Source organism: Macaca fascicularis, chromosome 12 (assembly GCF_037993035.2).
Source record: "Macaca fascicularis isolate 582-1 chromosome 12, T2T-MFA8v1.1".
NCBI classification, from domain to species: Eukaryota; Metazoa; Chordata; class Mammalia; order Primates; family Cercopithecidae; genus Macaca; species Macaca fascicularis.
In genome coordinates this window covers 137,696,854-137,710,057 of record NC_088386.1, presented here as the reverse complement: position 1 = coordinate 137,710,057, position 13,204 = coordinate 137,696,854, and the positions used below count along the sequence as shown (strand labels likewise).

At 55.8% G+C, this 13,204-nt stretch overlaps 1 protein-coding gene and 1 long non-coding RNA gene across 21 annotated transcripts in view; both read right to left on the bottom strand.

Annotated features, from left to right (window-relative positions):
* Window positions 1-512: 512 nt before the first annotated feature.
* Window positions 513-1,565, bottom strand: LOC141408257 (uncharacterized). Its single transcript, XR_012421712.1, has 2 exons — window positions 790-1,565; window positions 513-705 (listed from the first exon to the last, which is right to left on the bottom strand). It is a non-coding gene; the product is annotated as an uncharacterized lncRNA (long non-coding RNA).
* Window positions 1,566-4,140: 2,575 nt separating this feature from the next.
* D2HGDH (D-2-hydroxyglutarate dehydrogenase) overlaps window positions 4,141-13,204 on the bottom strand; it is a 33,364-nt gene continuing 24,300 nt past the window's right edge. For 18 of the 20 annotated variants that reach the window (XR_012421708.1, XR_012421711.1, XR_012421706.1 and 15 more), the window contains one exon: window positions 4,141-5,196. Coding sequence is in view for 12 of the 20 variants with exons in the window: in XM_074010849.1 (XP_073866950.1) it covers window positions 4,937-5,196 (260 nt within the window). In the remaining 8 variants the exon portion in view is untranslated. Of the gene's footprint in view, window positions 5,197-11,395; window positions 11,441-11,536; window positions 11,688-13,204 lie in introns of all 20 variants that reach the window. The other 2 variants (XM_065526425.2, XM_065526426.2) reach the window with 2 other exon arrangements.

The following is a 13,204-nucleotide window of genomic DNA, read 5'->3' as shown; positions in this document are numbered from 1 at the left end:
TCCAGGCGTCAGCCACTGCTCCCGGCCCTGGACCAGCTCCTCGAGGCATTATTTTTCATTCCTCTGCGTTGCTTGGGTGGGTGTAGGGGTGGACACACCTACCACACGGGCAGCCTCAGGGTCCCAGACAGTCAGCGACACCCCAAGGGACCCAGGCCGAGGGTAGAGGCCTTGGCAGGTCACAGGCGCTCAGAGGCAGCAGAACAGGGCCTAAACCCTGATGACTCAGGAAAGCAGCCAGCGCAAAGCCGCATAGCGAGGGGGCCAACGTGCCGGGCCAGGTGGGCAGAGCCCCGGTCACCGGTCAGTGACGTGCCTGCCATCTGGGTCCGGGCACGCTGCCCTGCACGCCTGCCACCTCTGCCTCCATGTGGGTGAGAGCACCTAGGTGCTGAGGCAAGAGACTGAAGGCACAAACTGTTTCAGTATAATAAAGAAAATAGCTAGAATAAGAATAGTCATAATACAAATTAGATATAGAGATGATCATGGACAATTATCAATCATTATTATAAACATTATTAATCATTAGCTTTTAATATTACTCTTCGTTGCATTTCATGCTCCTCCCGCACTCCTGCTTCCTCTTTGAAGTTCGTAGTCGACGGCGGTAAAAGAAATAGTGAAAGTCTTAAAGTCTTTGATCTTTCTTATAAGTGCAGAGAAGAAAACGCTGACGTATGCTGCCTTCTCTCTCTGCTTCAGCTACCGAAAAGGGAAGGGCCCCCATCCTGTAATCACATGACTGACTTCACCTTGTCAATCACTTAGAAGATTCACCCTCCTTACCCTGCCCCCTTGTCTTGGATGCAGTAAATATCAGCGAGCCCAGCCGTTCGGGGCCACTACCAGTCTCCACGTCTTGATGGTCGTGGTCCCCAGGGCCCAGCTGCTTTCTCTTTCTCTCTTTATCTTGTGTCTTTATTTATCACAATCTCTCATCTCCACACACAGGGAAAACACCCGCTAAGCCCTGTAGGGCTGGACCCTACACCTCCACACAGCCAGGGTCCTGATGGACATCTTCAGGGACCTGCGGGGTCACAGGAGCCCCAAATCCCAAACCCTTCCTCTGGGGCCTGAGTCCACAACCGTCAGACACCCCTGGATCCCAACCACTTGCCCTTCTGCTTACAGGAAACTGGCTCCCCCAGGGGCCCTCCCAGGGGCCAGCCGTCCTGCGGGAGTGAAGGGACGGGCAGTGTCCTCCCCCACACTGCACTCTCCCTGGGGCTGAGACCACCAGGCCTGCAACTTCTCCCCTCTCCCCTGCTGTACACAGGCAGCTCTGGCCCTGCCTGGGGCCCCTCCCGCCACTCCCCGGCCCCCTGCTCAGCCTCAGCCCAGGGCCCTGGTTGTGTAACATCTTCTCACTTTGCAGCAGCTTAGAGGTCTTAATGTGACGATCGCCAGCTTCTAATCCAAACACAAAGGCCCCCCTCAGCACCTCCCCCGTCGCAACCACCCTGGCCGGAGCCGCTGCAGAAGGATGGGGTCAGAACCCGCCTTCCTCCCCACACACTTGGGCTCTGCACTGCTCCTTCCGTGTGGACGCAGGTCTTGTCAGAGCCTCCGGCTGGGAGGTCGGGCGGTGCAGAACTCTGCACACACCTGACCACAGACACGCATCACCGTCACGTGGCCGCTGGGGGAGCTGTCTCGGGGCACCAAGGCCGGCGGCCTCATGCAGATTCACGGAGCTCTCCCGCATCAGTCACTCGGAGTCTGTTAACCTGCGGGTTGCGAGGAACACAGTCCGCCTGGATGTGACCGGGTCTTACCAGATTTTCCTGTCAGGTAGAGAAACACAACAGGTTCCCGGCAAGCGAACACTCCTGGCCTCCCGGCCACCACGCGGTGTGGGTTTTCCCCACGGCAGACAGGCCGTTCCTCGGGGCAGCCAGGTGTCTCTGGCACCTGCTTTGCCTGGCTGTGCTGTATTTCACGTCATCTAAAGGCACAAAAGGAAAGCCTGAGGGGGTTCTAAGAAGCCCCTCCCCATTGCTGGATAAACTGGAGATGAACATGGCAGGGCAGGGCAGCAGTGGAGATGGTGGGACCCAGCCACGGAGCTCCAGGAACAAGTGCCCATGGCTGGCGGCGGGGCTGGCACTGGCAGGACGTGCCCGGCACTGGTCTGCTCCAGCCCAATGGTCACCGGAGCCTCCTGGAGCCAGATCCCTGGGAAAGAGCAGCCACAGCCTCTTCCTCCCGCAACAGTCCTGGGACTGTGTCTGCTTCCCCAGTCCCCAGAGGCCCGGCGGCAGGCAGTGTGGACACAGAGGTCCTGCTCTCCCAGGGTCCAGAGGGCACTAGAGGGAGAAATTCCCCCTCCGCCCTCTGCAGGCCAGCCGGTGTCCCTTAGCAGGCAAGGCCAGGCCTCTGTACCATAGCCCGTGCTGAGCCCAGATCCTCACAGGAAGCCTGGGGCTCTGGGCTTTTCCCTGTCACCCGGCTGGCCTCTCCAACAACAGGAGTGAGCATTTAGACCATGGCCAGGGCAGAGGGGGCCCTTAAGAGGGCGATGGACCCCAGGTCTGAGAATCACAGGTCCCTACCCAGGGGTGGGATGTGGGGTTGTGTGGCCAGCATGGGCAGAAACTTGAAAGCCCCCAAGCCACCCCTGGGCCAGGAGCAGCCACCCAGGACAGGACGGCAGGTGCACAGCCAGGGTCAGAAGGTCAGCAAGTCACCCTGGCCTGCAGCCTACCCAGCAGGGACCACGTGCCCGGTAGCAGAGCTGGAGGAACAAGCGGAAAAATGGCCAGCCCCCAACCAGAGGTCAGAGGGAAGGGCAGGAGCTACTGGCTGACCTCGGGGCACACGGGCACATGTGGGGCTTTGTGTCAGGCACCCATGCAGCCTAAGTTCTGCTCTGTGCAACAGATACTGTAGGGCTGCCCATGGGTAACCCAGCCTGGGATGGCAGAAGAGTGGCCATAGCTCAGGGACAGAGCCGGGCCTTGGCCAGAGAGGCAGGACAGCCCCAGGTGCCCCCAGGCACAGCAGGGAGCAGCTCAGGCATTGGAACCCACTGGTTCTGCTGGGCCAGCGTGAGGGGCATGAAAGTGCCCCTCATTTGTGCCTTAAAAGCTGGGTCGGCTGGACACAGAGGCTCAGGCCTGTAATTCCAACACTTTGGGAGGCTGAGGTGGGAGGCTGCTGGAGGGCAGGAGTTCAAGACCAGCCTGGGCAACACAGGGAGACCTCATCTCTACAAAAAAAATTTAAAAATTATCTGGGCATGGCCAGGCGTGGTGGCTCACGCCTGGAATCCCAGCACTTTGGGAGGCCAAGGCAGGCAGATCATGAGGTCAGGAGATCGAGACCATCTGGCTAACGTGGTGAAACCCCATCTTTACTAAAAATACAAAAAATTTGCCGGGCGTGGTGGCAGGTGCCTGTAGTCCCAGCTACTTGTGAGGCTGAGGCAGAAGAATGGCGTGAACCCGGGAGGCGGAGCTTGCAGTGAGCCGAGATCACACTCTAGCCTGGGTGACAGAGTGAGACTCTGTCTCAAAAAAAAAAAAAATTATCTGGGCATGACGGCTCACACCTGTACTCCCAGCTACTCACGAGGCTGAGGTGGGAGGATCACTTGAGCCCAGGAGGTTGAGGCTGCACTGAGCTGACTGTACCCCTGCACTCCAGCCTGGGTGACAGAGTGAGATCCTGTCTCAAAAAAAAAAAAAATCATGCTGGATGAAGGCCCCCACCCCACCCCCGAGAACCTCCACCAGGAGGATGTGGCTGGTCCACAGAGGCCCCAGCTGGGCAGGCGGGCTCTGCAGGGCGGTGAGTCAGAGGTACTTTTCCCCCTATGAGCAGGATCCGAGATCCTAGACGCCCACAGAGACAGGAGGGGCCCACGGATCCACCTTGGTCAGGTACAGCCACCGAGGGCCTCCAGGACCAAGGGTTACAAGGTGCCCGTTCCATGTCCAGGCCTGCCCTGTGAAGTCGGTGGGAGCTCAGTTGCCACCAGGACAGTGCATGGGGACAGGGGGCACAGTGACAGTCACAGTAGCGTCAGGCCCGGCCACACCATGGCCCAGGGGTCCGGGGGTTGCAAACGGGATGCACAGGCCCTTCATGACGGGCTTCGCAAGATGATTTCCAGTAACAGAAGCAAAGAGAAGGTTGTAACCAATTCAGATATTTACTGGACGTTCATGACAGAAAGAGATGTGCGTCCAGCTGCATCGCCCAGCCCATCCGCTACCCGGGGCGGCTGACGAGCAGAAACGCACCCTGCAGGGGCTCCTGTCCGCGCCGGGGCCCTCGCCCACAGCACCACGTTCTTCACAGAAGCAGAACCTGAGACTCAGAGCACAGCTCGCCCTGATAACTGTCTTCCCAGCCGGCAGCCTCTAGAAGACGGGGGCAATGACACGTTCCTGTCACTCAGGCCCAGACACAAGCCAGTCACCCCTCCCGAGGGCGTCCACGGCCTGAGGGGCCTCGCTCCATTCAGCAGAGCCATAGCGCTCCGGTCATCTCGGCAACCCACGATCACGGCCCACGTGGTCCTGCCCACAGCCCCCCGCTGCCCACGCACTGCCCGGGGAACCAGCAGCAAATAGGCGGAAGAACCACCCAGTGCCAGCTCCCCGGGCTGCAGCAGGCAAGGTGGAGCCAGGGACCACCACCAGGCAAGTGAGACCCAGCCCCGCTTCCACCCTGGCCAGTCCAGGATGGCCGCAGAGGCCCCACCTCTCCCTGCAAAGGAGGGAGCCTGCGGCGTTCCCTGCTCTGCCAGATGCTCCTGCCCGAGGGCCTGCGTCCAGCAGTTCCCCAGTGCGGGCTCCCAGTCCCTCCGACTAGGTGCCTGGTCCCCCGCCCACTGCCGGCTCATCACTCAGAGCCACTGCCTACGCTCCCGCCCGAGAGCCATCCGCTGACCCCCAGCGGGCCTTGGCAGCAGTGGGAGTGGCCGTCAGGCCTGGCTGGGCAGCGTCTTGTAGGGGTTGAGGATGCCCTTGGGGTCCAGCAGGGCCTTGAGCTGCTGCATGAGCTGCAGGGCCTCGGGTGGCTTGCTGTAGCCCAGCACATCCCTCTTCCTGAAGCCCACGCCGTGCTCTGCGCTGACACTGCCCTGCTGCCTGGCCGTCCACTCGTACACGTGGGGCTCCAGGGCGCCCAGGAGCGACGGGCTGAAGGCCTCCGCCGTCACATTGAGGTGCAGGTTACCATCTCCTGGAGGGACAAAGTACACGGGTCAGGCTGGGCGGGGCAGCCCCCAGGACCCCACTCCTCCCCCAACAGCCCCTCCCAAGATCCCCTCCCTAGCAACCCTCAGACCCCCGGCTGAGCCTCACCCTCATGTCACCCACCCCGGACGTGCTGACCCCTCCTCTGGGGCTGCTGCTACCTTGGCTTCTTCCTGCTTCTTTCCCCAAGTTCTCCCCAATCTTCCTACACCCTCTGCCCAGGGCTCCCATCTCCCCAAGTTCTCCCCCCTCTTCCTATTCCCTCTGCCCAGGGCCCCCATCTCCCCAAGTTCTCCCCGATCTTCCTACTCCCCTCTGCCCAGGGCTCCCATCTCCCCAAGTTCTCCCCGATCTTCCTACTCCCCTCTGCCCAGGGCTCCCATCTCCCCACGTTCTCCCCCCTCTTCCTACTCCCTCTGCCCAGGGCTCCCATCTCCCCAAGTTCTCCCCGATCTTCCTACTCCCCTCTGTCCAGGGCTCCCATCTCCCCAAGTTCTCCCCGATCTTCCTACTCCCCTCTGTCCAGGGCTCCCATCTCCCCAAGTTCTCCCCCCTCTTCCTACTCCTTCTGCCCAGGGCTCCCATCTCCCCAAGTTCTCCCCCCTCTTCCTACACCCTCTGTCCAGGGCTCCCATGTCCCCAAGTTCTCCCCTCTCTTCCTATTCCCTCTGCCCAGGGCTCCCATCTCCCCAAGTTCTCCCCGATCTTCCTACTCCCCTCTGCCCAGGGCTCCCATCTCCCCAAGTTCTCCCCCCTCTTCCTACTCCTTCTGCCCAGGGCTCCCATCTCCCCAGGCGGAGAGTGACCACATAAGCAACTGCATGGCCTGCCTGCCACTGCCTCCCTCCTGACCTGGAAGAGCCCAGACAGTCTCCTAGTCTGTACCCCCAGCACCCGGTCAGATGGAGGGGTCCGCAGTGGCGCCCAGGTCTATCTGGATGCCCCACCCCACGGACATCTCCCCTGGAGCTGCCTAGCCAGTGCCCGCTGCAGACAAAGCCCTGGCTCCCAGCCGCCTCCTCTCTGGTCCACTCACCCCACACTGAGCCCCCAGGGTGGTGGCTCTCCAAGCACACCCTGGTCCTGGCCCACCCCACGCACAACCTCCTCTTCTGACCTCAGAGGTCAACAAGGGGATGGCTCAGAGAAGAGGCTGGGGAGAGCCAAGGTCAGAGCCAAGTGAGGATCCCGCCCCACCTCCGGGCCAGCAGGAGAGGGAGCCAGAAACCAGCTCGAGGGCTGCCCAGACGAGACCAGTGGCGTTTAACGCAGAGCTGCACACTGAGGAGGAGCCCCAGAGGTAAACCGGGACGCGCCACCCCCAACTGTGCCATGCTGGGGTGAGGGCTGTTTTCCCACAAAGGCAACCGAGAAGCGGCAGATCCAACAAAAGCTCCCCCGACTCAGGTCCTGCCTAAGAGCAGCCCAGGAATGACAAGGGCAAAGACCGTCCCTCCACCAGAACCGACAAAGGTAAAGGCAGCCTCAGGCCCAGCCGTCCTCTGCCACCTCCCTGCCTCCTCCAAGATGCCTCCTGGAGACTCGCAGTCCATGTCCTGTCATGTGACGTCCCTAAAACTTGACTGTTTGTTGAGGACGCCACATGGGCCTGAATTCACAGCCAGCTCTTTGAGAATCCCTCATTCCCTGGCCAATCCCAAGCAGACATGAAACGCATGTCGATGAGCCTCCATATTTGTCCTATGAATCTGCCTGTAGCTGCAGGGTCCATCCCAGCTGGGAACTAGAAAGGGTAGATAGAAAAAGATTTCTCCACCCCTGCGAGAACAAACCCGAGGCAGGGAGTACAGCAGGGACCCCGCTCACAGTCCCCACCCCTCCCAGTCCCCACAGACGCCTGCTCAGGCCAGAGAGGGAGGGACTTGCCCAGGGAGGACTGGTTGTGAAAGAGAAAAACCACATCCACAGAAAATGTTCGTTTCGCTTTGTTTTTTTGAGACAGGGTCTCCCTCTGTCACCCAGGCCGGAGTGCAGTAGAGCGATCCTAGCTCACTGCTTCAACCTCCTGTGCTCAAGCAGTCCTCCTACCTCTGCCTCCTGAGTAGCTGGGACTGCAGGCATGTACCACCATGCCTGGCTAACTGTTTTTTTTGCAGAGATGGTGGGGTGTCTCACCATGTTGCCCAGGCTGGTCCTGAACTCCTGACCTCAAGCAGTCCTCCCACCTCAGCTTCCCAAAGTGCTGAGATTACAGGTATGAGCCACGTGCCTGGCGTCCAGAGTATGTGAATACAGTCACGCTTCATAACAATGTTTCACCCAACACCAGACCACAGAGATGATGTTGGTCCCATAACATTAAAATGGAGCTGAAAAATTGCCATCACCTTAATTATGTCACCATGTTGTAGCACAATTACTTGTTTTTTTTGTTTTTTTGTTTTTTTTTAGACGGAGTTTCGCTCTTGTTGCCCAGGCTGGAGTGCAATGGTGCAATCTCGGTTCACTGAAACCTCTGTCTCCCAGGTCCAAGCAATTCTCCTGCCTCAGCCTCCTGGGAGCAGCTGGGATTACAGGTACCGGCCACCATGCCCGGCTCATTTTGTATTTTAGTAGAGATGGGGTTTCTCCATGTTGAGGCTGGTCTCAAACTCCTGACCTCAGGTGATCCGCCTGCCTCAGTCTCCCAAAGTGCTGGGATTACATGCATGAGCCACCGCGCCTGGCCAATTACTTGTTAATATCCGTTTAGGGTAGCCTCAGTGTGCAGTGTTTATAAAGTCTAGAGTAGGGTCCGGTCATTTCCTAGGCCTTTGCAATCCCTCACCCCTCACCCACGGCTTCGCCAGAGCAACCTCCAGTCCCGCGAGACCCACTCATGATGGGCACCCTACACGGGTGTGGCATTCTTACCTTTTATACCGTATTTTTATGGTCCCTTTTCTAGGATTAGCTTTTGTGTTCAGGCACATAGCACCGCTTCACAACTGCTTCCGGCATTACGTGGATGACGGCTGTGGTTTGTCACCTGGGGTAATGGCAACACCACACAGCCTTGGTGTGGAAGAGGCTGTCCCATCTGGGTGTGAGTGCCCTCCGTGATGCTAGTGCAAAACGAAACCACCTAATGACACATTTCTCAGGACGCATGCCCGTCATGAAGCAACACCCAACTGTATTCCCGACCAACGGCCAGCCTGTACCCGGGTCTGCAGCCGAAACGCACGCTGCCTCGGGTCCCAAACCCAGCTGAGAACGTGCCGATTAAAGAGGTTCGGGGGGGCCCCAGGCCCTCACCCTCTCCACCCACTGCAGAAGCAAACCACCTCCCCTGCAGGCCTCAAATAATTCCTGCAGATAAAGACCTAACGAACATGAGCTCGTGCCAACAACACGCACACAAGAAGACAAACCGCCACGGGCAAGGTCAGAATCAGACCCACAAACACCTCAGACGCCGTCATCTCCAGACACAGAACACAAAGGTGTCATGTGTAAAGAAATAAGGGACAAAAATATACAACCACAAAATCTGACCAAGCAGTTTTTAAATATCCACGCCAATCTTCTGGAGGTGAAACGCATCATGGCTGGCCTGTGGACCTGAACAGACAGGTCTGACGGCCGATCACACACAGCAGAGGACGCCAAGCCCGAGACACTGCAAATAGCATCCAAATGCGAGAGGCGGGACCCCGGCAGCGGCACACAAGAAACAAGGGGGCTTGGACTGAGTTCCAGGAAGAGAAGAGAGGGAGGGGAGAAACGGTGTTTGAAGAGGCTCTGGTGGCTGAGGAATTTCTAAAGCCAGCAAGACCCCAAAGCCCCACAAGTGCCAGGCAGGTAAAAAACACTCACCCGGCCCAACCAGAGTGAAACTGCAGAACCCCAAAGGCGGCGGATGGAAGGAGCTGAAAGCAGCAAGAAGGAAAAAGCCGGCCGGGCGCGGCGGCTCACGCCTGCAATCCCAGCACTTTGGGAGACCGAGACGGGTGGATCACGAGGTCAGGAGTTGGAGACCAGCCTGGCCAATATGGCGAAACCCCATCTCTACTAAAAATACAAAAATTAGCCGGGCGTGGTGGTGGGCACCTGTAATCCCAGCTGCTCAGGAGGCTGAGGCAGGAGAATCGCCTGAACCCGGGAGGCGGAGGTTGCAGTGAGCCGAAGTCGCACCACTGCACTCCAGCCTGGGTGACAGCGGGACTCCATCTCAAAAATAAAGAAAGAAAGAAAGAAAAAGCGGATCCCCTCCATTCCCCCGAAGGGAACTGCCCTGCACTGAGGCTGTCTCGGCAACAGCAGACATCGAAGAGAGGACAGAAGCTCCCCTCTGCCACTGGGAAGCGACTGTCAACCCAGAACCATTGAAATCCACTGAGAAAAGACATTTTTATCAACTAAATCATTTCCAGACAAATAAACCTGTGCTGTTCCGTCACCTATTTTTCCATGCCAGGGAAAATTCTGGAGGCTGAGATTCAAGCAGAGGCTGTGTGCAGACTGGCTACGCAGAATCAGGACAGTAACATGGTGACAGGGTGATGCGTGGCTGAACAAGGCAGGACCAGAATACACCCCCAAACAGCAGGCAGGTGCCCCTCAGTGTCCCTGGGGGCCTGGATACAGGACCCCTCGGATATCAAAATCCTCAGATGCTCAAGTCTCTGACAGGAAATGGCGTGGGATTTGCATATAAACTACACACATCCTCCTGTATCCTTTTTTTTGCTTGAGACGGAGTTTTGCTCTTTTGCCCAGGCTGGAGTGCAGTGGCACAACCTCGGCTCACTGCGACCTCTGCCTCCCAGGTTCAAGCGATTGTCCTGCCTCAGCCTCCCAAGCAGCTGGGATTACAGACACGTGCCACCAAACCTGGCTAATTTTTGTATTTTTAGTAGAGATGTGGTTTCATCATGTCGGCCAGGCTGGTCTCGAACTCTTGACCTCCGGTGATCCACCCACTTTGGCCTCCCATACTGCTGGGATTACAAACGTAAGCCACCGTGCCCGGCCCCTCCTGTATACTTTAAATCACCTCTAGATTACTTACGTTGCCTGGTACGATGGAAATGCTGTGTCTGTCACTGTTACACTGCATCATCTTTATTTTTTATTGTTGCATTTTTTTTACTGTTGTATTGTTATTTTTATGGTTGAATCTGATGTGAAGCCCGCAAATACAGGGGCTAACCATAGACCGGGGGGAAAACGACAGCCAAAGTGACGGGGCCCTAAAGTCCTCACGCTGCGCAGCCATCAGGGCCCCTAGAGAGGCAGAACCAGCAGGATGTGTGTGTACAGAGAGAGCGAGCAAGAGAGTGAGATTACACATATTTAGAGGAAGATACAGAGAAAGACGGAGCGACGCAGAGACACAGGTAGATGACAGACACTGATTTTAATGAACTGACTCATGGGACTGAGGGAGCTAAGTCTAAAATCTGAAGTCCAGGTCAGTAGGCTGGAGATCCCAGCCGGAGCTGGTGCTGCAGCTCGAGTCTCCATCTGGGTCAGAATCCCCTCTTCCTTTGCGCTTGTGGCCTTCAACTGACTGGGTAAGGCCCACTCACACTGTGGTGGGAGATCTCCTGTACCCAACATCTACTGATTTAAATGTTAATCACACATAAAAAGTACCTTCACAGAAACATCCAGACTGGAGTTGGACCAAACGAGGGTACCAGGGCCCAGCCAAGCGGACACAGAGAATTCACCATCACACATTGTTTGGGAGGAAGGTAGTGACTCTGATTAACCTCAAACCCAGAGGGCTAGAAACGCCCGCTATGCTGCTAGGGCGACCACCAACAGTTAGTAAATGGCAAAAAGCTAAATGACAAAGAACATAAACCACAAGAAGAGCAAAAACCAGAGGAAAAAAACAGACAAGAAGTGAGAGACCAAGAGCAGGGTGAAGTAAACAAACCCAAACAACGCGCCGCAGGACCTGCTCAGCAGCCAAACGCTCTCATTCGAGACGGCAAACAAGTACGCGAAAAACCTGTCCGGGGGCGTCCACAAGAAACACGTCTAAATCATTACGGATAGAAAAGCTGAAAGTAACAGGAGGAAAAACAACACGTGAGGCAAACACTAAATAAAAGAAAGTTAGCACCACCGTGTAATAAACAAAGCAGACACCAAGGCAACGCGCAATGCTGGAGACAAAGCGTGAGTTCAGCGCGGTAAGAGATTCAGTTTCCCAGAACGAAGAGACGAACCTCATGTCCTGTGCCCCTAAGACCACGACTCCAGAACTGGCAAAGCTACAGGAGGAACGGATGAGTCTGTTGTCAGCGGATTCTAACACCTCCCTCAGGGAGTGGCAGGTCAGCAGGATGCAGAATGAGCACACGACGTACACGTTTTATCTGATGGATCTGTACAAACACTGATTCCACCAACTGCAGAGAGCACAGTGTTTTCAAGCACTCCACGGTTACGAAAGCTGATCACAAGCTGGCCACGGATCCAGTTTCCAAAATCTGATCTGATAAGGGCCAAGTTTCCCGGGTATAATGCAGTAAAAAAGAAATCAATAATTTTAAAAATAACTAGAAAACTACCACGTTTGGAAATTAAGAAATACACTTCTGCATAACTCGTGGGTCAAAGAAGAAATGCTAATGCAAGCAGCGAATGATGCCAGGCACAGTACCTCACGCCTGTAATCTTTGGCTTTGAGAGGCCAAGGAGGCAGCCTTGCTTGAGGCCCGGAGTTCAAGACCAGCCTGGCCACACAACTGGCTCTACATGACTCTGGATCTACAAATGTGTGTAGTGTAGATCAGATCTCACTGTGTTGCCCAGGCTGATCTAGAACTACTGGACTCCAGTGATCCTCCCACCTTGGCTTACCAGAGTATTGAGATTACAGGTGTGAGTCACCAAACTGGGCCTACAAAAAAATTTTTTTTTAGTTAGCCAGGGCTGCTGGCGTGTGTGAGGTAGCGGGCCTGCTTGATCCCAGAAGGTCGAGTCTGTGGTAAGGCACTGCACTCCAACCTGGGTGACAGCGAGACCCTGTCCCCTCAAAAAAAAAAAAGGGTGTGGGGGGCATCCCACAAATGCTAGATACAAAGAAAACAAAAGAATATTTGAGGCCGGGCGCGGTGGCTCAAGCCTGTAATCCCAGCACTTTGGGAGGCCGAGACGGGCGGATCACGAGGTCAGGAGATCGAAACCATCCTGGCTAACACGGTGAAACCCCGTCTCTATTAAGAAATACAAAAAAAAAAAAAAAAACTAGCCGGGCGAGGTGGCGGGCGCCTGTAGTCCCAGCTACTCGGGAGGCTGAGGCCGGAGAATGGCGTGAACCCGGGAGGCGGAGCTTGCAGTGAGCTGAGATCCGGCCACTGCACTCCAGCCTGGGTGACAGAGCGAGACTCCGTCTCAAAAAAAAAAAAAAAAAAAAAAAAAAAAAAGAATATTTGAACAACTTTATGCCAATATGGAAAAAAAAAAACCAGAAAAACCAATCTAGAAGAAAGGAAAACTAGAAAGTCCCATAGCTATTGAAGAAATTGAGCTATAATTTTAAAATACTCCCCCCAAAAAAACCTCCAGGCCCAAACAGCTCCACTGGCAAGTTCTGCATAACATTCATGTTATGATTTTGATACCAAAATCCAGCATGGACAGAAGAAAGGAACAGTGTGGAACAGAATCACCCACCAAGACCCCTGTCAAAATCCCACACCAAACATAAACTCATCTAGCACGATACAAAAAGGATGACGGCCACCTTGGGCCTACCCCAGAAACACAGACTCATCTGCCTCCAGAGGGATCAGTAGACAAGCACCTGTCACCATGGTAGATGCAGGAAAAGCATTTAAAAAATTCAACATTCATTCTTGCTTTTTTTTTGTTTTCTGAGATGGAGTTTCACTCTTGTTGCCCAGGCTGGAGTGCAGTGGTGCGATCTCTGCTCACTGCAACCTCCGCCTCCTGGGTTCAAGTGATTCTCCTGCCTCAGCCTCCCGAGTAGCTGGGATTACAGGTGCCCACCACCATGCCCAGCTATTTTT